Below are 25498 nucleotides of genomic sequence, written 5' to 3'. Positions count from 1 at the left end.
CTCTGCCCCAGATTCATGTCCCCCCATCTCTGCCCCCAGATTCATGTCCCCGCATTTCTGCCCCCAGATTCATGTCCCTCCATCTCTGCCCCCAGATTCATGTCCCCGCATTTCTGCCCCCAGATTCATGTCCCTCCATCTCTGCCCCCAGATTCATGTCCCCGCATTTCTGCCCCCAGATTCATGTCCCCTCCATCTCTGCCCCCAGATTCATGTCCCCGCATTTCTGCCCCCAGATTCATGTCCCTCCATCTCTGCCCCGATTCATATCCCCTCCATCTCTACCCCCCAGATTCATTTCCCTCTATCTCTGCCCCCAGTTTCATGTCCCCTCCATCTCTGCCCCCAGTTTCATGTCCCCTCCATCTTTGCCCCCAGATTCATGTCCCCACATCTCTGCCCCCAGATTCATGTCCCCTCCTTCTCTGTCCCCAGATTCATTTCCCTCCATCTCTGCCCCCAGTTTCATGTCCCCTCCATCTCTGCCCCCAGATTCATGTCCCCTTCATCTCTGCCCCCAGATTCATGTCCCCGCATTTCTGCCCCCAGATTCATGTCCCCCCATCTCTTCCTCCAGATTCATGTCCCCACATCTCTGCCCCCAGATTCATGTCCCCTCCATCTCTGCCCCCAGATTCATGTCCCCGCATTTCTGCCCCCAGATTCATGTCAGCCCATCTATTCCTCCAGATTCATGTCCCCACATCTCTGCCCCCAGATTCATGTCCCTTCATCTCTGCCCCCAGATTCATGTCCCCTCCATCTCTGCCCCCATATTCATGTCCCCTCCATCTCTGCCCCCAGATTCATGTCCCTCCATCTCTGCCCCCAGATTCATGTCCCTCCATCTCTGCCCCCAGATTCATGTCCCCTCCATCTCTGTCCCCAGATTCATGTCTCCACATCTCTGCCCCCAGATTCATGTCCCCTCCATCTCTGCCCCCAGATTCATGTCCCCCCATCTCTGCCTCCAGATTCATGTCCCTTCATCTCTGCCCCCAGATTCATGTCCCTCCATCTCTGCCCCCATATTCATGTACCCTCCATCTCTGCCCCCAGATTCATGTCCCCCCATCTCTGCCCCCAGATTCATGTCCCTTCATCTCTGCCCCCAGATTCATGTCCCTCCATCTCTGCCCCCATATTCATGTACCCTCCATCTCTGCCCCCAGATTCATGTCCCTCCATCTCTGACCCCAGATTCATGTCCCCTCCATCTCTGTCCCCAGATTCATGTCTCCACATCTCTGCCCCCAGATTCATGTCCCCTCCATCTCTGCCCCCAGATTCATGTCCCCCCATCTCTGCCTCCAGATTCATGTCCCTTCATCTCTGCCCCCAGATTCATGTCCCTCCATCTCTGCCCCCATATTCATGTACCCTCCATCTCTGCCCCCAGATTCATGTCCCTCCATCTCTGCCCCCATATTCATGTACCCTCCATCTCTGCCCCCAGATTCATGTCCCCTCCATCTCTGCCCCCAGATTCATGTCCCCTCCATCTCTGCCCCCAGTTTCATGTCCCTCTTCCATCTCTGCCCCCATATTCATGTACCCTCCATCTCTGCCCCCAGATTCATGTCCCTCCATGTCTGCCCCCAGATTCATGTCCCTCCATCTCTGCCCCCAGATTCATGTCCCCTCCATCTCTGCCCCCAGATTCATGTCTCCACATCTCTGCCCCCAGATTCATGTCCTCACATCTCTGCCCCCAGAGTCATACCGTCCTCTCCTTCATCTGCCCCCAGATTCACGTTCCACCTCCACATTAAACTTACCTTCTCCTTCGTTCCCCCCCTTTCCGCGCCTCTCTCTCTCTCACTGGCGCACAGTTGTAGACGCGATGTGACGTCATCACATCGCGTCTACAAGCCAGTAGCCGGCGGCAGCGGCGAAGCGAGGAGCTGACCTTTGTCAGATCCTTGCTTCAGCCTCGTATGTGTTCAACTCAGATCTGCGTCCTCTGGACGCAGATCTGAGTTGAAATCGGGACATACCTCCCTCCAACCGGGACCGCGGGACATGTCACCCAAATCGTGAATGTCCCGCGGAAATCGGGACGGTTGGGAGGTATGCTTTAGGCTGCTGTAGGTATGCTTCATGTCTCATCTGTATGATGGCACAGCAATGTGCTGAGAGAGGGGAGAAGGGGGCGCCACTGGAGGCTACTGGGGAGGAAAAGAAGGAAAGTAGATTGTGGGGGCGAAGTGACGCTAATATTACTGACCGCCATGACCACTGAGCCCGCTGCAAAGAGGGAAACTGCAATGATACTGGACAGAAGGATAATTAGTTGTGCTGGTCTGTCGTCTGTCCATAGGCCTGGTTATAGAAGTCACTATATGGCGGTATACAGTAGGTCAAAGCCATCTGTGGGGGGTATAGGGAAGGGAGCGTCCCCCATATATATATATATATATTGTATGTGCACGCCTCACTTCCATGTACGCTACATTCATTTTCGAATTGTATTTCAGTATTCAGTATTTTTTTTATTAAATTATTAAAATGAAATTTAAAAATATTTTTATTAAATTATTTCAGTGTTTTTCGAAAAATTTTATTATTTTATTTAAAAAAATTTAGAACATTTTTATTACTTTCTGTCAGTATTTTTTATTATTTTGGGCTCTTTTCTGTGACTTTCTTCTTCTTCTTCCTCCCCCGGTTACTCGCAGGGGTTAACACACGAGGGCTCGGGCTGATGAAAGCTTTGCCTAGTTGGCAAGCTACCGCTGTTATGGTAACAAGCCCACCAATGGCAGCTCTCTTTCCATACTCAGCCTGCTATAAGCTGGCCAATCACAGCTCGTGTTACAAGCGAAGCCTCCAAGTACGGGCACCGCCTGCGCTTTATTCGCTAGCTCTGCCCTTATCAATCATGGCGCAGTGAGACTCCTAAGCCGTGACGTTCTACATATCATCTCTATGGTAGTAGCGGCACGTACACCGGAAGTGCCCTCACTGCCTTCCTCTTTGGTTCCTGGGGGAGTCTCCGGCGTCCAGCTGGATTACTGGAGGAAGAAGCACCGGGAGGGAAACTGAAGGGAGCCTGGAGGGGAGAGAGAGGGAGACGCATGGGGAACGAGAGGCGGAGGTCACATACTGGCTGCAGAGTCTGAGGCTTGTACACTGATAGGAAAGGCGGCAGAGATCAGGGGCTGCCAGTGACAGGAAGGTGAAAGAAGGGCAGAGATCAGGGGCTGCCAGTGACAGGAAGTGGGACAGAGATCAGGGGCTGCCAGTGACAGGAAGAGGGACAGAGATCAGGGGCTGCCAGTGACAGGAAGAGGGGCAGAGATCAGGGGCTGCCAGTGACAGGAAGAGGGGCAGAGATCAGGGGCTGCCAGTGACAGGAAGAGGGGCAGAGATCAGGGGCTGCCAGTGACAGGAAGAGGGGCAGAGATCAGGGGCTGCCAGTGACAGGAAGTGGGACAGAGATCAGGGGCTGCCAGTGACAGGAAGAGGGGCAGAGATCAGGGGCTGCCAGTGACAGGAAGAGGGGCAGAGATCAGGGGCTGCCAGTGACAGGAAGTGGGACAGAGATCAGGGGCTGCCAGTGACAGGAAGAGGGGCAGAGATCAGGGGCTGCCAGTGACAGGAAGAGGGACAGAGATCAGGGGCTGCCAGTGACAGGAAGAGGGACAGAGATCAGGGGCTGCCAGTGACAGGAAGAGGGACAGAGATCAGGGGCTGCCAGTGACAGGAAGAGGGGCAGAGATCAGGGGCTGCCAGTGACAGGAAGAGGGGCAGAGATCAGGGGCTGCCAGTGACAGGAAGAGGGGCAGAGATCAGGGGCTGCCAGTGACAGGAAGTGGGACAGAGATCAGGGGCTGCCAGTGACAGGAAGAGGGGCAGAGATCAGGGGCTGCCAGTGACAGGAAGAGGGGCAGAGATCAGGGGCTGCCAGTGACAGGAAGTGGGACAGAGATCAGGGGCTGCCAGTGACAGGAAGGTGAAAGAAGGGCAGAGATCAGGGGCTGCCAGTGACAGGAAGGTGAAAGAAGGGCAGAGATCAGGGGCTGCCAGTGACAGGGACTCAGGAGGGAGTAGAGATCAGGGGCTGCCAGTGACAGGAAGAGGGGCGGAGATCAGGGGCTGCCAGTGACAGGAAGAGGGACAGAGATCAGGGGCTGCCAGTGACAGGGACTCAGGAGGGAGTAGAGATCAGGGGCTTCCCAGTGATAGGCAGAAATAAAGGGTTACCTATTTACAGGGCAGAGGGGGGTACAGAGATCAGGGGCTGCCCCGTGATAAGGAGGCAGGAGGGGGCTCTGGGCCTCATTCGTGCAGTAATTTCCCAGTGCGGGGTATATAGCGCAGGATCGGCACGGCCGGGACGATGTGGTTCATCTACGTGCTCAGCTGGCTCTCCCTGCTCATACAGGTGGCCTTTGTCACTCTGGCCATAGGTGAGTAATGTGTGAGCATGTCATTGCCTGGGAGATGAGATACAGCAGAAGTGATTAGCTTAGATACCCCAGCTCATCATCTGATAGATAAAATACCGCGACTGAGCTCAGCTTAGATACCCCATGTTATCATGGCAGAAGATGAGATACAGCGTCAGAGCTCAGCTTAGATACCCCATGTTATCATGGCAGAAGATGAGATACAGCGTCAGAGCTCAGCTTAGATACCACATATCACCTGAGAGATGAGATACGGCTGGTGGCAGAGCTCAGCTTAGATACCCCATGTCTTCCTCCCAGGGAGATGAGAGACAGCGGCAGAGCTCAGCTTGGATACTGCATGTCATCACAGTCTGCTTAGATACATCTACAGCAGTTTTTGCTTTTGTATAAATAAAGTTTATTCATGTTCTGCACTTCACAGCCCCCCCCCCCTACACATCTATATACTCCTGTATACACATCAGTACACGCCTGTTCTATTTGTTACAATGTATCGGCGCAGTTGTCAGAAGTCTTGTCTGTCCTTGGAGTTACTATGAAGGAGGTTTGCGTTGCTTTGCTGTAGCGCCCCCTACTTGTATAACTATTGATGTCCCCACCGCTGCTTCTGAACGCACCAGATACATCCAGTCTAAGTTACTCCAGGTATTTCCTCCGTCCCCATGGATGAGCCTGGTGTGTGATGATGTCATCGGGGCGAGTGGCTGATGAGGTCATCGGGGCGAGCGGCTGATGAGCTCACACTATGGACGACGGTTCCCATCCGTTTACTTCTCTCCACCTGTACCGTACTACTTCCATGTGGCGGTATTAACTCTCCATAGACCGCCATAGGTCACGGCTATGCCAACAAGCTGGTCTGTGACACTGACAACCTTCTGAGGAGACTCGGGAGCTCCTTAGGGTGGGGGGGGGGTCTATGATGGAGACCACCGCTGGACTAGTCAAGGAGATTCTTACACACGAGGCAATGTGGACCCGACCTTGAGGAGCCGGGACCCCCAGTGAGCACTGGATTCCTGGCTTCAGACTGGGCTTGGGCTGAGAAACCTATCCAATGTATGGTCTGCATTATGCATGTGCGTTCCTGATCTAACACAGTGCCCCCTACGGACACAACAAGGTCCATGGTCTGGCAACCTAAAACGAATTGGATGCAAACCGTGGCCACGTCCAACCTCCGGCCTATAAAACCCAATATAAATGGTCCTCGGCCCGGACTCTTGGCAAACTGTTGTAGATCTCAGAAACTACCAAACCTCAAAGTATTTGCTGAATCCATGTAACTGGAGGAAGATGAACTGAAATGTGTCAGATTACATAGAAGTCTATGGAGGGAGGAGGGATGTGAGGAAGGAGATGGACAGAGGATGCTGGAGAGAAATAGGAAGTTTCTATCTCACCCCAAGTACTTTCTCCTGTCTGGCGTCTTACATGGACCCGTGCAGGCTGTTCAGGGATATCGTCAGATTCTGGGAGACCTCATAGAAGATGCTCAGCACCCACCGGGGAGGACTAGAGGGTTACGGAGCAGATTCTCCTCTGCTTACTTTGTATATAGCCTGCACCCGCCAACTCGGGAAGAAGTGAGAATAAGAGAGAGCGCAGAGTAGAAGTCCTATAGTGGCTAGTAATGGTGAGCTTCTGGCCACACTGTACTATAGACCTATACACAGTATTTGGTGTCACCTTCTCTGTCTCCTTCTGTGTATTGTAAGTCATGGCTGACGTGTGGCTCTTGTGTTTGCAGCGGCCGGCCTCTACTACCTGGCAGAGCTGATAGAAGAATACACGGTGGCCACCAGCAGGATCATCAAGTACATGATCTGGGTGAGTGTGACATAGGCGGCCCGGGAATGGCCGAGTCAGCTGCAGCTAAATGTCAGGTCGTGGTCACCTTCAGCTCCCGGACGCCTCCTGCAGCTCACAAGGGTCTGAAGACTGTCACGTAGACCGGGGAGACGCAGCCTCTGCTCCTTAGGCCAGGGGGTGCACTCTCTTCTCCTGGCCTGTATCGTGCTCCAGAGCTGAAATCTCCCAACATTTCTTTGTATTGTTCTTTATACCGCCATCTAGCGCAGCTGGATTATCCGTACAAGGTGTCAGACACCACTATGGCGGTCAGTGTTTGTGTCCTAGGGTGTCACGTGTCGCCGCTTGTTTTGCAGTTCTCCACCGCGGTGCTCGTCGGCCTCTACTTGTTTGAGAAGTTCCCCATTGTTATGATCGGCGTGGGGCTCTTCACCAATGTCGTGTACTTCGGGCTCTTGCAGACGTTCCCCTTTATCATGCTGACATCTCCAAACTTCATCCTGTCTTGCGGTAAGTGCTGTGATGTGACCGGACGGCGCCCCCCGGTGGTGGCTCCAGGATGATGTATAGGTAACGCTTCATGTTCTGGTCTCTCCTGACAGTCCTGGTGGTGCTGAACCATTACTTGGCGTTCCAGTACTTTGCAGAAGAATATTACCCGTTCTCGGAGGTAAGTGGTTACACCGCCAGATAGCGCTCACTCCTGCTTTATATAGCGCAAGCCTTAAAGGGATTGTCCTAGTAGACACTTATTTCGAATCCATTGGATAAGGGAGCGCAGGGACCCCTGAGAACACCGCGGACCACTCCATTCACTGCCTATGGGACTGTATATGACGGTATATCTCTGTCCCATAGAAGTGAATGGAGTTTACCGCCATGTTCACAAGGGAACTGGAAATCTCCCTTTATAGAGTTATCCATATCCAGGATAGACCAGGTGGGGGTGTCAGTTTGGGGGTGTCCGAGCCCTGTAGTATACAGAGTTGGAAGCTGAGGGTGCCGTACACTGTATACCTGATGATGCCAATGAGAGCGAGCTGCGGTATACAGTGTATGGAGCTCTGTATACTGCATAGTACACAGATTGGCTGATCCGTGCAGGGGTCGGCAGTCTGTCCCCACAATCGGGTGTTTATCAACTTTCCTAAGAATAGGAAAAAAACTGCTGGTCAACCCCCTTTAAGGATTATGAATCTTAAAGGTGCGGTCTCCTTATGTTCCCATCCCCCTCCACAGCCGCTCCGCAGCACTCTTTATCTTCCTCGAGCTTTGAGCTTTGTTCATCCTAATCTTTCTAGTTTACGAATAGAATGGTAAAAGTGCAGTGAGCGCTGACACTTTAATAATATAATTATACATTTTATTTCTATCGCGCCAACATATTCCGCAGCGCTGTACAACTTTGCTCAGAGGCCGTGTAATAACTCTGAGGGCCAGATGAGGATCTGCCGGGGATTGGGCACAATCCTCTTGCTCCAGACACATAAAGCTCAGCTGCAGATTTAACACTAATCTGTCAAGGACACTGATTGCAATAATTGGTGCGAAGTCCAGGCCGGCGGTCACCGGCTGGCGCCCCCTCCTGTCCACATCACCTCACGGTGCAAAGAAGGAAAATCCCGGACGTGGTGAAATTCGGGTGTAAGATGGGACCGAAATCAGGAGGGGGGGGATGTGTCAGTAGTGCAGCCTCAGGCCTTGGCACTTGGAGAATCTTCTATGTCAGGGGTAGGGAACGTATGGCTCTCCAGCTGTTGCAAAACTACAACTCCCAGCATGCATACTGGCTCTGCTGTTCTGGGAACTCCCATGGAAGTGAATGGAGCATGCTGGGAGTTGTAGTTTCACAGCAGCTGGAGAGCCAAAGGTTCCCTACCCCTGTTCTATGTGATGCGTCACCGGGCCGGGGGTGCACATCCGCTCTGACCTCGCCCTTTCTGTCCGTGCAGGTTTTGGCCTACTTCACCTTCTGCCTCTGGCTTATCCCTTTCGCTTTCTTTGTGTCGCTGTCGGCCGGGGAGAACGTGTTGCCGTCTACAGTACCGCACGGAGGTAAGAGCTCATAAGATTTAATATAAGGCATCTTTTTGTGCTCAGTGGGGCCCTCCTGAGGTTGAAGGGGCCACATCTTTGTAGGGTTCAGCCATCTTGGTGTCTGAGCCTCCGCTCCTCCCAAACCTAATTCTTTTGTTTCGGCAGATGACGTGGTATCCAACTACTTCACCAAGGGTAAGAGGGGGAAGCGCTCCGGAATCCTGGTCATCTTCTCCTTCGTCAAGGAGGCCATCCTTCCCAGCCGGCAGAAGATGTATTGAGCTCGGCAGTTGTCGGACGGTGGTGCCGACAACCGGTGTGAGGCCGCCATGCTGAAGCGCACAACGGAGCGAGCAGACGGCAGAGGCCACTGACAGAGGAGGGCGGCGGCATTGTCTGCGGTGGGGACGGATGGACGAATGGCCTGGAAGCCTGACCCCTCCCACCAGTCGGCGACTATATCTCTTGGTTGAACTTTATTAGAGTCTTATTAGAAGGACAATCGGCGGAGGGACGAGAAGGTCCTAGCGACGGTTTTTAATACCTTAGTGCCAATAGATGCGCCCCTCCCCCCACACACGCTCTGGTCTTAGTTCATTCTTCACCCTGCCAATATCCGAGAAGTGTCACATTTGTGTTTTCAGCATGGCGTCTGATAGGACTGAAGTCTTTGTGAATTTTCTGCACTTGCCCGGTGCTGTTCCTGTGAAATAAAATCACTATTTCTTACTAGTAACGGCTGGTGTTAGATGGGCCGCGGCGGGACAAATGCGGGGGTTCTGGATTATCAGATGGTCACATCACCGGACGAAGAGGCCATAGCATTCAGTTCAGCGCTGCAGCCCCTTCACCCTACATACTGTAGTGGCTCAGCCCCGGTCACTTGAATGGGACTGAGCCGCTGCTGTACTACATGACTGATGAACGTGACTTCATCGGCAGAAGGAAGAGGCCACAGTCTTTTCAACTTGTCTGTGGGGGGGCGGTGTCGGAACGTCACTGATCACAGGTTGATGGCCTGTCCTAAGGATACGTCATCGATATGCAACTCACATAAAAATCCCTTTAAATTGGTTGGTCCAGGTCCGGCTTTATCAGAGGACGGGAGACGCTGTTTCTGGAATAGGGAACATCAGTAGGGAAGGAGTGTAAGGTATATTCCCTTCTATGTCACAATATTTCAGGGAATGCCTAAGAAGGTAAAAAGCCCCGGGGATTCTGTGTTTATCTGGTTCCTATTGATTATGGCCACCACCGCTGTCCTGCAGTGGTGGCTGTGATTGCACAGATTGCTCCCTGTATATCTGGGAGGGGTATGGTCACTGTGCCTTAAAGGGACAGTGACTCTAGAGATGGCTGTGTATAAAATGTCCTCCCATTATAGAGCAATACAGTCAGTCTAAGTGGGTAGACCAAGGGTCCAGAGGGGGCGGGGGTCAGGCCTTAAGTTTACTGTGTATAGGTATAAGTCTATTCCGCTGCCGCAGCCATGGTAGGAAATCATGGCGTCCATGCCTTCCTCCTTCTGATCCTACATAGACGAGCACTCCCTCTAGTATATCCAGTGCGCCCGCCCCGGGGACAGAGATCTTATAATCTAATGCTCCGATATTACAGGCGACTTTCATTCCCCCGTCGTCTATTGCAGATGATATTTGTGCCGCTTTTTCTGTATTCTCTCTGGAAGTCTGAACGGCTTAATCACAAGAAGCAAAACGGACACAATTGCTCCATTACATAGATGACGGCTTTACATGCAGCAGATTGACGATGGAATTAAAGGCAGTGATTGCCCAGGATGGATTCACTGGAGAGTGATCTTCTTACAGACTAAGCTGTAGGTCAACTTTTAACCTTTTCACCTCAGTTTTACCCACAATTAATATTGGCTCTCTGTCCCCCCCCCCTCGCCAACTCTCCGCCCTCCCATCCTATCTCTCTGCCCCCCCCATACCTCCACCCTCCCCCTCAGATCTCTCTGCTTTTCCCCTCCCATCTCTCCGTCTTCCCCCTCAGATCTCTCCGCTATCAAATCTAACAAGCTTTATTGGCACGTCCGAATAGATATTTGGCATTGCCAAAGCTAGTAAAGTGGGGGGGGGGGAGGAGTTGGAGTCGGGGGGTGAGTGGTGGGTATGGGGAGGTGGGATGGGTGTTTGGGGTATAACAGTACGTGGAGTCTCATCTTCCTCTTAGTTGGTGGCCGCTATATGGGGTGGGGGTGGGGCGCGTGATTTGGGGTATAACAGTCCGTGGAGTCTCATCTTCCTCTTGTTTGGTGACAGCTGGACACGTATTGGGCAGCGATCTCCACAGTGGCCTCTTCTTCTCACAGTAGGATGTAGAGTTTCCTCTTCTCCCAGTCTGGGATGTGGGCAGAGAGTCTTTGGTAGTAGACGGCCCTCACAGCTGAGTATTTGGTGCAGTGTTGCAGGAAGTGGGTCTCGTCTTCTAGGACCCCCTGGTCACAGTGCTGGCACAGTCTCTTCTCCCGTGGCTTGTACGTCTGCCTGTATCGCCCCGTCTCTATCTCTAGGTTGTGGGCGCTCAGTCTGTATCGGCTCAGGGTCTGTCTGTGCTTGGGGTGGCGTATTCTCTCCAGGTAGGTGGCCATGGTGTAGTCCCTTTGTAGGGATTGGTACACGGTGAGTTTCTTGGAGTTATTTATTTCGTTTCTCCATTCTTCAATGTACCGCTCTCTGTTTGCCTCTGTGGTCGCCTTTATTTCGGCCTTGGTTATCATCTGTTGGTGTTTTTGGTTTGGTGGTTGGCTGCTGTTTGGTTGGTGAATGTCTGGTTTGCTCAGGTGGCTTAGCCATGCTTGGTGGTGGTAGGAGTCGGGCTTGCTCACCTGGATGTGTGCCTGGAAAGCTAGCGCCCTCTTCTGTATGGTGAGCCATAGGGGGGGTCTGCCTAGCTCTGCCCTGCAGGCCATGTTGGTGGTGTTGCGATGGACATGGAGCAGGTATTTGCAGAACTCCAGGTGGAAGTTCTCTGTTGGGCTGGAATCCCACTTTGACTGGTCTGGGTAGGTGGCTGGGCCCCAAACCTCACTGCCATAGAGAAGGATCGGGGAGATGACTGTGTCAAATATCTTCAGCCAGACCCTCACCGGTGGTTTGAGGTGGTACAGTTGTCTTCTGATGGCGTAGAAGGTTCTGCAGGCTTTTGCTTTCAGGGTTTCTATTGCTGCTTTGAAGCTTCCTGATTGGCTGAGCTCCAGCCCCAGGTAGGTGTAGTTGTTGGTTTTCTCCAGTGTGGAGCCGTTCAGTGTGAATTGTGAGGTGGTGGAGGCTTTATTGTGGCCCTTCTTCTGAAATACCATGACTTTGGTCTTCTTCTGGTTGATGGGTAGGGCCCATGTGGTGCTGAATTTTTCCAGCACTGACAGGCTTTCTTGGAGGTCTTTCTCGGTGGCGGCCAGGAGTAGGAGGTCATCGGCGTATAGCAGGAACTTCACCCAAGTCTTCAAGGAGGGCAGATCATATAGACTATATTATATCAATTGTAAATGGGGTGTGACAGAGATGACATCTGCATAGAGAAAGGAGAACACCTATATCAACCATATTCCCCAGCATCAGTGTCTGTCAGCATTGAAAACTGGACTGTAGAAGGTCTGAATCAAACAGAAAGTGAGGAAGAAGAGCTCGCAGACTCTATTGTACGAAGTATAGACTGTGTATAGAGTAAGGAGAACACCCACATCAGCCACCAGTGCAAGGGGGATGTCTAGGGATCCTCAGCATCAGTGTCTGCCGGCGCAGAAAGAGACTCCCAGACTGTAGAAGCAGAGATTAGGAATAAAGCTGTATCCTGCACATGCAGACCGCACGTTACCACCATGGCCACATGCAAAAAGTATAAAACTTAGAGCAATTAGTTCTTTCCATGTTAAAGGGGTCTGGAAGGAATGGAGACTGCCGCATCAACCTTGATGACCAAAATACATACAAATCATTTTTCTATGTCCGAGGTGTCTATAGCCATTACCCGTCCTCGCTTCTGCTGTGACACATCGCCCGGGGTTGTAGATCTTCCCTCATCAGCAGAAGATTACTCAGTAATTGGATTATTTCCCAATTGTCCATATACTCTGGCCGGTCCCTTTCATAAAGGTGATCACTCCTTCTCATCTCTGGTACAGAGGGTATGAAAGTTTAGATCCGCCATATTTGTTTACAGTAGACCCACCATCAGTTGTGCGGACTCCCTATGTGACTGAATTTTGAGTGGAGATTCCTCCTTAGGTGGAAAGAGACCTCCGATTCTGGCCTCTGGGACTCGGCGGGTTGTTGCTTTCTCGGTACATCAAAAACATGAGTGGCCCTGAAACTTTTGGGCGTCTGGATCCTGTCCTGAGGACCTCTCTTAGGGAACAGGCTCCTCTCTATGACTTCATATGGCAGGTTTGGGGCAGAGAAGACTTGACCTCGTAAGGTCTGGATTTGCAGTTGTCCATGTCCGTCTTTAGTGAGTAGGACATTAGAGCTGAGGTCTTTTTTGGTAACCTCTTCTGTGTAAGTTCCCTGCCAGGGTGTCGGCACCCGGTTAATATGTAAGGTTGGTGGCCTCTGTAGGTTGGTGCTCACATTCCATGAAGACTTCCTAGGTGGAGACGTCCGGCCATCGCTTGCTTGCTTCCCTCTCGCTTTGGCCATTCTTACGTCTTTTTCAGTTCCTGCTTTTTCCATCGTGCCGTTGGCTCCTTGGTTGTATCTTGGGTCCATACACCGATCGGTTGGTTTAGACTTTGGAGAAGTTTCCATTTTCAGGTAAATTTTGTTCGATTTTTCTGTTTTTGTGGAATCGCAAGATGGAGTCTGCTGAAGAAAAGGAGGAGGTTACTGCAATGATGAGGAATGGACAGATTAGTATACCCCTGGACAACCCCTTTAAGGTGGCCATAAGCATTAGACAGAAGCACGTTGATAGTCCAGCAATTGATTGGTTTACAATCTTTCTGCTAATGCAGACATAATATACAAGTGTTGGGTACAGGGGAATAAGGCGGTGCCAGACAATGTATATGGGTTCTGTATTTTTCTCCTCCCCACTTGGGGGTTGCACATGACACCCTGAAACAGATTCTTTATTGAATGAGACCCACGGAGAGGAATTGACATGAACATACAGCCTGGTCGGTATTAATGAGGACGTGAACATTCGGACCAAACCGTATTGATTGAGACATGATTGTAAGACCTGATTGGCATTGATAAGGACCTGCTCTTGTGGCTCGGGATGTGTATGTATGGCCCGGTCGGTGTAATCAGGATGCGTGTGTATGGCCCGGTCAGTGTAGGTCAGGATGTGTATGTATGGCCCGGTCGGTGTAATCAGGATGCGTATGTATGGCCCGGTCGGTGTAATCAGGATGCGTGTGTATGGCCCGGTCAGTGTAGGTCAGGATGTGTATGTATGGCCCGGTCGGTGTAGGTCAGGATGCGTATGTATGGCCCGGTCGGTGTAGATCAGGATGCGTATGTATGGCCCGGTCGGTGTAGGTCAGGATGTGTATGTATGGCCCGGTCGGTGTAGATCAGGATGTGTATGTATGGCCCGGTTGCTAGAGATCAGGATGCGTATGTACGGCCCGGTCGGTGTAGGTCAGGACGCGTATGTACGGCCCTGTCGGTGTAGGTCAGGACGCGTATGTACGGCCCGGTCGGTGTAGGTCAGGACGCGTATGTACGGCCCGGTCGGTGTGGGTCAGGATGTGTATGTACGGCCCGGTCGGTGTAGGTCAGGATGTGGATGTACGGCCCGGTCGGTGTAGGTCAGGATGTGTATGTACGGCCCGGTCGGTGTGGGTCAGGATGTGTATGTACGGCCCGGTCGGTGTGGGTCAGGATGTGTATGTACGGCCCGGTCGGTGTGGGTCAGGATGTGTATGTACGGCCCGGTCGGTGTAAGTCAGGATGTGTATGTACGGCCCGGTCGGTGTAGATCAGGATGTGTATGTATGGCCCGGTCGGTGTAGATCAGGATGTGTATGTACGGCCCGGTCGGTATAAGTCAGGATGTGTATGTACGGCCCGGTCGGTGTGGGTCAGGATGTGTATGTATGGCCCGGTCGGTGTGGGTCAGGATGTGTATGTATGGCCCGGTCGGTGTGGGTCAGGATGTGTATGTATGGCCCGGTCGGTGTGGGTCAGGATGTGTATGTATGGCCCGGTCGGTGTGGGTCAGGATGTGTATGTATGGCCCGGTCGGTGTGGGTCAGGATGTGTATGTATGGCCCGGTCGGTGTGGGTCAGGATGTGTATGTATGGCCCGGTCGGTGTGGGTCAGGATGTGTATGTATGGCCCGGTCGGTGTGGGTCAGGATGTGTATGTATGGCCCGGTCGGTGTGGGTCAGGATGTGTATGTATGGCCCGGTCGGTGTAGGTCAGGATGTGTATGTATGGCCCGGTTGCTAGAGATCAGGATGTGTATGTACGGCCCGGTCGGTGTAGGTCAGGATGTGTATGTATGGCCCGGTCGGTGTAGGTCAGGATGTGTATGTAAGGCCCGGTCGGTGTAGGTCAGGATACGTAAGTATGGCCCGGTCAGTGTAGATCAGGATGTGTATGTATGGCCCGGTCGGTGTAGATCAGGATGTGTATGTATGGCCCGGTTGCTAGAGATCAGGATGTGTATGTTTTTTCCCGGTCGGTGTAGATCAGGATGTGTATGTATGGCCCGGTCGGTGTAGATCAGGATGCGTATGTATGGCCCGGTCGGTGTAGGTCAGGATGTGTATGTATGGCCCGGTCGGTGTAGATCAGGATGTGTATGTATGGCCCGGTTGCTAGAGATCAGGATGTGTATGTATGGCCCGGTCGGTGTAGGTCAGGATGTGTATGTATGGCCCGGTCGGTGTAGATCAGGATGTGTATGTATGGCCCGGTCGGTGTAGGTCAGGATGTGGATGTATGGCCCGGTTGCTAGAGATCAGGATGTGTATGTACGGCCCGGTCGGTGTAGGTCAGGATGTGTATGTATGGCCCGGTCGGTGTAGATCAGGATGTGTATGTATGGCCCGGTTGCTAGAGATCAGGATGTGTATGTACGGCCCGGTCGGTGTAGGTCAGGATGTGTATGTACGGCCCGGTCGGTGTAAGTCAGGATGTGTATGTACGGCCCGGTCGGTGTAGATCAGGATGTGTATGTACGGCCCGGTCGGTGTAGATCAGGATGTGTATGTACGGCCCGGTCGGTGTAGGTCAGGATGTGTATGTACGGCCCGGTCGGTGTAGATCAGGATGTGTATGTACGGCCCGGTCGGTGTAGATCAGGATGTGTATGTACGGCCCGGTCGGTGTAGATCAGGAAGTGTATGTATGGCCCGGTCGGTGTAGGTCAGGATGTGTATGTATGGCCCGGTCGGTGTAGATCAGGATGTGTATGTATGGCCCGGTCGGTGTAGGTCAGGATGTGTATGTATGGCCCGGTCGGTGTAGATCAGGATGTGTATGTATGGCCCGGTCGGTGTAGATCAGGATGTGTATGTATGGCCCGGTTGCTAGAGATCAGGATGCGTATGTATGGCCCGGTCGGTGTAGATCAGGATGCGTATGTATGGCCCGGTCGGTGTAGGTCAGGATGTGTATGTAAGGCCCGGTCGGTGTAGGTCAGGATGTGTATGTATGGCCCGGTCAGTGTAGATCAGGATGTGTATGTATGGCCCAGTCGGTGTACATCAGGATGTGTATGTATGGCCCGGTTGCTAGAGATCAGGATGTGTATGTATGGCCCGGTCGGTGTAGATCAGGATGTGTATGTATGGCCCGGTCGGTGTAGATCAGGATGCGTATGTATGGCCCGGTCGGTGTAGGTCAGGATGTGTATGTATGGCCCGGTCGGTGTAGATCAGGATGTGTATGTATGGCCCGGTTGCTAGAGATCAGGATGTGTATGTATGGCCCGGTCGGTGTAGATCAGGATGTGTATGTTTGGCCCGGTCGGTGTAGGTCAGGATGTGTATGTATGGCCCGGTCGGTGTAGATCAGGATGTGTATGTATGGCCCGGTCGGTGTAGGTCAGGATGTGGATGTATGGCCCGGTTGCTAGAGATCAGGATGTGTATGTACGGCCCGGTCGGTGTAGGTCAGGATGTGTATGTATGGCCCGGTCGGTGTAGATCAGGATGTGTATGTATGGCCCGGTTGCTAGAGATCAGGATGTGTATGTACGGCCCGGTCGGTGTAGGTCAGGATGTGTATGTACGGCCCGGTCGGTGTAAGTCAGGATGTGTATGTACGGCCCGGTCGGTGTAGATCAGGATGTGTATGTACGGCCCGGTCGGTGTAGATCAGGATGTGTATGTACGGCCCGGTCGGTGTAGGTCAGGATGCGTATGTACGGCCCGGTCGGTGTAGATCAGGATGCGTATGTACGGCCCGGTCGGTGTAGATCAGGATGCGTATGTACGGCCCGGTCGGTGTGGGTCAGGATGTGTATGTACGGCCCGGTCGGTGTAAGTCAGGATGTGTATGTACGGCCCGGTCGGTGTAGATCAGGATGTGTATGTACGGCCCGGTCGGTGTAGATCAGGATGTGTATGTACGGCCCGGTCGGTGTAGATCAGGATGTGTATGTATGGCCCGGTCGGTGTAGGTCAGGATGTGTATGTATGGCCCGGTCGGTGTAGATCAGGATGTGTATGTATGGCCCGGTCGGTGTAGATCAGGATGTGTATGTATGGCCCGGTTGCTAGAGATCAGGATGCGTATGTATGGCCCGGTCGGTGTAGATCAGGATGCGTATGTATGGCCCGGTCGGTGTAGATCAGGATGCGTGTGTATGGCCCGGTCGGTGTGGGTCAGGATGTGTATGTGTGGCCCGGTCGGTGTAGGTCAGGATGCGTGTGTATGGCCCGGTCGGTGTAGGTCAGGATGCGTATGTGTGGCCCGGTCGGTGTGGGTCAGGATGCGTATGTGTGGCCCGGTCGGTGTGGGTCAGGATGCGTATGTGTGGCCCGGTCGGTGTGGGTCAGGATGCGTATGTGTGGCCCGGTCGGTGTGGGTCAGGATGCGTATGTGTGGCCCGGTCGGTGTGGGTCAGGATGCGTATGTGTGGCCCGGTCGGTGTGGGTCAGGATGCGTATGTGTGGCCCGGTCGGTGTGGGTCAGGATGCGTATGTGTGGCCCGGTCGGTGTGGGTCAGGATGCGTATGTGTGGCCCGGTCGGTGTAGGTAGGATGTGTATGTATGGCCCGGTCGGTGTAGGTCAGGATGTGTATGTATGGCCCGGTCGGTGTGGGTCAGGATGCGTATGTATGGCCCGGTCGGTGTAGGTCAGGATGCGTATGTATGGCCCGGTCGGTGTAGGTCAGGATGCGTATGTATGGCCCGGTCGGTGTGGGTCAGGATGCGTATGTATGGCCCGGTCGGTGTGGGTCAGGATGCGTATGTGTGGCCCGGTCGGTGTGGGTCAGGATGCGTATGTGTGGCCCGGTCGGTGTAGGTCAGGATGTGTATGTGTGGCCCGGTCGGTGTAGATCAGGATGTGTATGTATGGCCCGGTTGCTAGAGATCAGGATGTGTATGTATGGCCCGGTCGGTGTAGATCAGGATGTGTATGTTTGGCCCGGTCGGTGTAGGTCAGGATGCGTTTGTGTGGCCCGGTCGGTGTGGGTCAGGATGCATATGTGTGGCCCGGTCGGTGTGGGTCAGGATGTGTATGTGTGGCCCGGTCGGTGTGGGTCAGGATGTGTATGTGTGGCCCGGTCGGTGTGGGTCAGGATGTGTATGTGTGGCCCGGTCGGTGTGGGTCAGGATGTGTATGTGTGGCCCGGTCGGTGTGGGTCAGGATGTGTATGTGTGGCCCGGTCGGTGTGGGTCAGGATGTGGATGTGTGGCCCGGTCGGTGTAGGTCAGGATGTGTATGTGTGGCCCGGTCGGTGTGGGTCAGGATGTGTATGTGTGGCCCGGTCGGTGTGGGTCAGGATGTGTATGTGTGGCCCGGTCGGTGTGGGTCAGGATGTGTATGTGTGGCCCGGTCGGTGTAGGTCAGGATGTGTATGTGTGGCCCGGTCGGTGTAGGTCAGGATGTGTATGTGTGGCCCGGTCGGTGTGGGTCAGGATGTGTATGTGTGGCCCGGTCGGTGTAGGTCAGGATGTGTATGTGTGGCCCGGTCGGTGTGGGTCAGGATGTGTATGTGTGGCCCGGTCGGTGTAGGTCAGGATGTGTATGTATGGCCCGGTCGGTGTAGGTCAGGATGTGTATGTAGGACCTGGCTTGGTTAGTATGGCTGGGCACTGCAGCTCTTCCTCTCCGTCCAGTCTACCACAATCTCACCTCCATCTTTGTTGAGACGTCTTCTTCTCTCCCCTCGATGTCTCTCCTAATTTTCTCCATCTTCCTTATTCCCCTTGTGTAGTCTTCCTTGTCTTTCTTCCACATAGCACTGCGGAGGAACCTACAAGGAGAAGGACGGCCATCATGGAGGAATACTGGAGGACCAATGTGAATACCGTTCAGTAATTCCCCAGTTACTGTGTCTTATTCTATCAGGATCATACAGTCTGGTGTTAGATACAAATATGATATTGCCCGGTGTATCTAATCCTGTCATGTATGATAACGTCCGGCGTATCTAATCCTGTCATGTATGATATTGTCCGGCGTATCTAATCCTGTCATGTATGATATTGTCCGGCGTATCTAATCCTGGCATGTATGATATTGTCCGGCGTATCTAATCCTGGCATGTATGATATTGTCCGGCGTATCTAATCCTGTCATGTATGATATTGTCTGTAGTATCTAATCCTGTCATGTATGATATTGTCTGTAGTATCTAATCCTGTCATGTATGATATTGTCTGTAGTATCTAATCCTGTCATGTATGATATTGTCTGGTGTATCTAATCCTGTCATGTATGCTACTGTGCGGTGTATCTAATCCTGTCATGTATGATATTGTCCGGCGTATCTAATCCTGTCATGTATGATATTGTCCGACGTATCTAATCCTGTCGTGTATGATATTGTCCGGCGTATCCAATCCTGTCGTGTATGCTACTGTGCGGTGTATCTAATCCTGTCATGTATGATATTGTCCGGCGTATCTAATCCTGTCATGTATGATATTGTCTGACGTATCTAATCCTGTCGTGTATGATATTGTCCGGCGTATCCAATCCTGTCGTGTATGCTACTGTGCGGTGTATCTAATCCTGTCATGTATGATATTGTCCGGCGTATCTAATCCTGTCATGTATGATATTGTCCGACGTATCTAATCCTGTCATGTATGATATTGTCCGGCGTATCCAATCCTGTCGTGTATGCTACTGTGCGGTGTATCTAATCCTGTCATGTATGATATTGTCCGGCGTATCTAATCCTGTCATGTATGATATTGTCCGGCGTATCTAATCCTGTCATGTATGATATTGTCCGGCGTATCTAATCCTGTCATGTATGATATTGTCCGGTGTATCCAATCCTGTCATGTATGCTACTGTGCGGTGTATCTAATCCTGTCATGTATGATATTGTCCGGCGTATCTAATCCTGTCATGTATAATATTCTCCGGCGTATCTAATCATGTCATGTATGATATTGTCCGGTGTATCCAATCCTGTCATGTATGATATTGTCCGGCGTATCTAAGCATCTTGTGTTAGTCTTAGAGAACCACAAGACTGTAATGTTCTAAAAGCTTCTCCATGTGACCACGGTCTGCAGCTCCTCCTATGTGGACGTCACGCTGCCCCATCACTGACCTGGCGGCAGATCGGTGGCACCAGACGTGGCACAGGTCCATGGCTGTGCGCCCCTCTGAGTCCTTGGCGTGGACATCGGCTCCGGCGTTCACCAGCTCTGCTATACAGTGGTCCAGACCCTCACTGGCGGCCCGGTGCAGGGGGGTGGTGAGGTCCGTGCTCCTCCTAAATACACGCAGAGAATGGACATGTACACAGAGGGGGAGGGGCCAAGCCAACCCCTGGAGGCCGGTGACCCAGCTTTCCCAGACTCCTGAGCAGTAATATCCATAGGTATACAGTAATAGCAGAGCTGAAGGAGAATCACTGAGAAATCAGTGGCCAACCCCAAGGAAGCTGCAATATCAGAAACCTCATCCTCCACATATAACCTGCAGAACCTCATCATATACACCCCAGCTGCTGCAGAACCTCATCATATACACCCCAGCTACTGCAGAACCTCATCATATACACCTCAGCTGCTGCAGAACCTCATCATATACACCCCAGCTGCTGCAGAACCTCATCATATACACCCCAGCTACTGCAGAACCTCATCATATACACCCCAGCTACTGCAGAACCTCATCATATACACCCCAGCTACTGCAGAACCTCATAATATACACCCCAGCTGCTGCAGAACCTCATCATATACACCCCAGCTGCTGCAGAACCTCATCATATACACCCCAGCTACTGCAGAACCTCATCATATACACCTCAGCTGCTGCAGAACCTCATCATATACACCTCAGCTACTGCAGAACCTCATCATATACACCCCAGCTACTGCAGAACCTCATCATATACACCGCAGCTGCTGCAGAACCTCATCATATACACCCCAGCTACTGCAGAACCTCATCATATACACCTCAGCTACTGCAGAACCTCATCATATACACCACAGCTACTGCAGAACTTCATCATATACACCTCAGCTGCTGCAGAACTTCATCATATACACCCCAGCTACTGCAGAACCTCATCATATACACCCCAGCTACTGCAGAACCTCATCATATACACCTCAGCTGCTGCAGAACCTCATCATACACACCTCAGCTGCTGCAGAACCTCATCATATACACCCCAGCTACTGCAGAACCTCATCATATACACCCCAGCTACTGCAGAACCTCATCATATACACCTCAGCTGCTGCAGAACCTCATCATATACCTCAGCTACTGCAGAACTTCATCATATACACCTCAGCTGCTGCAGAACTTCATCATATACACCTCAGCTGCTGCAGAACTTCATCATATACACCTCAGCTGCTGCAGAACCTCATCATATACCTCAGCTACTGCAGAACCTCATCATATACACCCCAGCTACTGCAGAACCTCATCATATACACCACAGCTGCTGCAGAACCTCATCATATACACCTCAGCTGCTGCAGAACTTCATCATATACACCTCAGCTGCTGCAGAACCTCATCATATACACCTCAGCTGCTGCAGAACCTCATCATATACACCCCAGCTGCTGCAGAACCTCATCATATACACCTCAGCTGCTGCAGAACCTCATCATATACACCCCAGCTACTGCAGAACCTCATCATATACACCTCAGCTACTGCAGAACCTCATCATATACACCCCAGCTACTGCAGAACCTCATCATATACACCTCTGCTGCTGCAGAACCTCATCATATACCTCAGCTACTGCAGAACCTCATCATATACACCCCAGCTACTGCAGAACCTCATCATATACACCCCAGCTACTGCAGAACCTCATCATATACACCCCAGCTACTGCAGAACCTCATCATATACACCCCAGCTACTGCAGAACCTCATCATATACACCTCAGCTGCTGCAGAACTTCATCATATACACCTCAGCTGCTGCAGAACCTCATCATATACACCTCAGCTGCTGCAGAACCTCATCATACACCTCAACTGCTGCAGAACCTCATCATATACACCTCAGCTACTGAAGAACCTCATCATATACACCTCTGCTGCTGCAGAACCTCATCATATACACCTCAACTGCTGCAGAACCTCATCATATACACCTCAGCTACTGAAGAACCTCATCATATACACCTCTGCTGCTGCAGAACCTCATCATATACACCACAGCTACTGCAGAACCTCATCATATACACCACAGCTACTGCAGAACCTCATCATATACACCTCAGCTGCTGCAGAACCTCATCATATACACCACAGCTACTGCAGAACCTCATCATATACACCTCAGCTGCTGCAGAACCTCATCATATACACCTCAGCTGCTGCAGAACCTCATCATATACACCTCAGCTGCTGCAGAACCTCATCATATACCTCAGCTACTGCAGAACCTCATCATATACACCCCAGCTGCTGCAGAACCTCATCATATACACCTCAGCTGCTGCAGAACCTCATCATATACACCCCAGCTGCTGCAGAACCTCATCATATACACCTCAGCTACTGCAGAACCTCATCATATACACCTCAGCTGCTGCAGAACCTCATCATACACCTCAACTGCTGCAGAACCTCATCATATACACCCCAGCTGCTGCAGAACCTCATCATATACCTCAGCTACTGCAGAACCTCATCATATACACCTCAGCTGCTGCAGAACCTCATCATATACCTCAGCTACTGCAGAACCTCATCATATACACCCCAGCTGCTGCAGAACCTCATCATATACCTCAGCTACTGCAGAACCTCATCATATACACCACAGCTGCTGCAGAACCTCATCATATACACCTCAGCTACTGCAGAACCTCATCATATACACCTCAGCTACTGCAGAACCTCATCATATACACCACAGCTACTGCAGAACCTCATCATATACACCTCAGCTGCTGCAGAACCTCATCATATACCACAGCTGCTGCAGAACCTCATCATATACACCTCAGCTGCTGCAGAACCTCATCATATACACCCCAGCTGCTGCAGAACCTCATCATATACACCTCAGCTGCTGCAGAACCTCATCATATACACCCCAGCTGCTGCAGAACCTCATCATATACACCTCAGCTACTGCAGAACCTCATCATATACACCTCAGCTGCTGCAGAACCTCATCATATACACCACAGCTGCTGCAGAGCCTCATCATATACACCTCAGCTGCTGCAGAACCTCATCCTATACTCCTCAGCTGCTGCAGAACCTCATCATCCATCCTGCAGTCGGAGTCTCCATTCCATCCTTGTACTCCTGTCTATTTGGTGTCTCACACGTTCACGTCGGCTCCTTGCTGCAGCAGATACCGCAGACATTGCACTGCCCGGCCACCGCTCTTCTGATTCATCACCAGGTGCAGCGCTCTCCATCCGTACACACTGGCCACATTGACATCCATGCCATAGTCTTCCAGCAATAGTTTTAGGCATTGGAGACGGCCGTGTATGGCTGCCATGTGCAACACCGTAAAACCCTGCAATTAAAAAAAAATAATAAGTCAGCCATTTTGATTCTACTCCAAGCTTTCCATATCTGCATTGTTATCCATTGTAGATGTCCCTGACACCGTAATATCCTCTTTCTTCACCAGAAAACTGGCGTAGAGTGCGACTCATCCTGCAAAAAACAAGACCCACACAGTTAAAATAGGAAGTTAAGACCAAAATAGGCTCCTCCCTAAAAAATAAGGTCTGGTGTCGATGTGACTATATTTAGGGGGTCTGATATTGATATAGGAGACCGGAATATACTTAAATCCCCAGAGTATAACAGGTGGAGGCCAAGGGGAGGTGACGAAAATATAACAAAAACCTTTCATATTCACCTGTCTTTGGCCTCCTGATGGCGTCTGGCGCTCTCCTATTACGTCATACACCCAGCAACACTGCTGAGGCCTGTGATTGGGCCACCTCTGGTCACGTGGGTCATGACATCATGGCGCTCAGAGTGTCTATGTCACTGCTAAGGCCCAATCACAGGCCTCCGAGCACCAGACATCATCGAGGAGGCGGAGACAAAGCGCTGAAGGCCCAAAAGAGGTAACAAAAGGTGAGCGGGAATGATTTTTTATTTTTTACACCCTGGGTACGAATCTTGGTCCTGAAGCCTAAAGGGAACGAATCTCGAGAAGTTCGCCCGTATCTACTCTAAATATATTTAACCACACCCTCTTATATATAAACCACACCCACTGATGAAGCCACTCCCATTGCACCCCGATCGGCTCCTCGATCCTCCTCTCCCCGGCGTCCGCTTGTCCTGTAATACAATGATGAGCTCCATATTGTGTAAATTACCCAGATGACCCTTAATTACGTCCTGATCCCCTCCTAAGTGACCATCCTCTATGGGGACGTGACGTATCCTCTCCAATCATATAATGTAACAGCGACAGATGGCGGCGGATTACCAGGGCGGAGCGGATTAACTGAGCTTTGCTGCCTTCAATCCACCGCGCTTGATATTGTCTGGAGGTGGGAGAGCGGGGGCCGGGGGCTCCTGATTATGTAATGGTCGGCTCTGGGCAGAGGAGCTGACACTTACGTATCTGTCCGCCTTGGCCGGAGAGTCCGCCATCTTCATAGAAAGCTGTAACCAGTCCACGTTCCCGATAGAGGCCGCCATCAGCTGGTCCCTTAGCACATTCATGTTCTCCTGGGATTCTGAGATTTGGGGGGGCCCTGCGGGGCGCCTGTAATACATGATATATATTATACAAGACGCTGGCGCTGACTCTCCGTGGCGGATGTCGATGCTCTACACTCCGTCTCCCGATGAATGGGCCTAACCAGCCCGAGTCTCAATATGTCCATATGTACGGGCTTGTTTTTTGTGGGACGAATGTCTTTTTACTTGGCACCATTTTGCGGTAAATGTTGTATTTAACTTTTATTAATGTTGTTTGGGGGACTGCATGAAATAATCTGCACTTGTGTTTTTGGGATTTCTTTTCCACCGTGTGGTGATGTAATGTGGTCACTTTCTTGGGTGGGACAATATGGTTGAGCTGATACCCGATGTACGTAGCTTTGGTTATCTTATGACTGTTTGTTTGCTTAGGAGACGATATTCAGTCAGGAGGTGGATGTTATACAGTGCGGGTAACTGGAGGGGGGCTGTATACTGCGGGGACAACTGGAAGGGGGCTGTATACTGCGGGGACAACTGGAAGGGGGCTGTATACTGCGGGGACAACTGGAAGGGGGCTGTATACTGCGGGGACAACTGGAGGGGGCTGTATACTGTGGGAACAACTGGTGGGGGGATGTATACTGCGGGGACAACTGGAAGGGGCTGTATACTATGGGCGAAACTGGAGGGGGGGCTGTATACTGCGGGGACAACTGGAAGGGGCTGTATACTATGGGAACAACAGGAGGGGGGCTGTATACTATGGGAACAACAGGAGGGGGGCTGTATACTGCGGGGACAACTGGAGGGGGGCTGTATACTATGGGGTAAACTGGAGGGGGCTGTAAACTGTGAGGGCAACTAGAAGGAGCTGTATACTATGGGGTAAACTGGAGGGGGGCTGTATACTATGGGGGAAACTGGAGGGGGGGCTGTATAC

The 25498-nt window shown here is 51.8% G+C and overlaps 2 protein-coding genes across 2 annotated transcripts; one reads left to right on the top strand and one right to left on the bottom strand.

Moving 5' to 3' along the window:
• Positions 1-2963: 2963 nt before the first annotated feature.
• TEX261 (testis expressed 261) lies at positions 2964-9000 on the top strand. The gene is made up of 6 exons (XM_075261846.1): positions 2964-4412; positions 6166-6245; positions 6584-6737; positions 6830-6897; positions 8180-8282; positions 8430-9000. The coding sequence occupies exons 1-6, from the start codon at positions 4343-4345 to the stop codon at positions 8543-8545; spliced, it is 591 nt and encodes a 196-aa protein (XP_075117947.1). The 5' UTR covers positions 2964-4342; the 3' UTR covers positions 8546-9000.
• Positions 9001-12460: 3460 nt separating this feature from the next.
• Positions 12461-24576, bottom strand: ANKRD53 (ankyrin repeat domain 53). The gene is made up of 5 exons (XM_075261123.1): positions 24472-24576; positions 23202-23401; positions 19985-20149; positions 18550-18670; positions 12461-13087 (listed from the first exon to the last, which is right to left on the bottom strand). The coding sequence occupies exons 1-5, from the start codon at positions 24574-24576 to the stop codon at positions 12461-12463; spliced, it is 1218 nt and encodes a 405-aa protein (XP_075117224.1).
• Positions 24577-25498: the final 922 nt, after the last annotated feature.

The sequence above is a fragment of the Leptodactylus fuscus genome, chromosome 1 (assembly GCF_031893055.1).
Source record: "Leptodactylus fuscus isolate aLepFus1 chromosome 1, aLepFus1.hap2, whole genome shotgun sequence".
NCBI lineage: Eukaryota > Metazoa > Chordata > Amphibia > Anura > Leptodactylidae > Leptodactylus > Leptodactylus fuscus.
The sequence above is the reverse complement of the archived record's forward strand: the minus strand, read 5'-3'. Positions and strand labels throughout refer to the sequence as shown.

Excerpts from the sequence above, each read along its gene's own strand:
- TEX261 (XM_075261846.1), top strand. The coding sequence starts at position 4,343 with ATGTGGTTCATCTACGTGCTCAGCTGGCTCTCCCTGCTCATACAGGTG. Across the intron at positions 4,413-6,165 it reads CTTTGTCACTCTGGCCATAG|CGGCCGGCCTCTACTACCTG; the intron begins GTGAGTAATGTG and ends TTGTGTTTGCAG. Across the intron at positions 6,898-8,179 it reads AATATTACCCGTTCTCGGAG|GTTTTGGCCTACTTCACCTT; the intron begins GTAAGTGGTTAC and ends CTGTCCGTGCAG.
- ANKRD53 (XM_075261123.1), bottom strand. The coding sequence starts at position 24,576 with ATGAATGTGCTAAGGGACCAGCTGATGGCGGCCTCTATCGGGAACGTG. Across the intron at positions 20,150-23,201 it reads CAAGGAGCCGACGTGAACGT|GAGGAGCACGGACCTCACCA; the intron begins GTGAGACACCAA and ends GCGTGTATTTAG. Across the intron at positions 13,088-18,549 it reads ACGTCTCAACAAAGATGGAG|ACTCCATCTTGCGATTCCAC; the intron begins GTGAGATTGTGG and ends TTTCTTCAGCAG.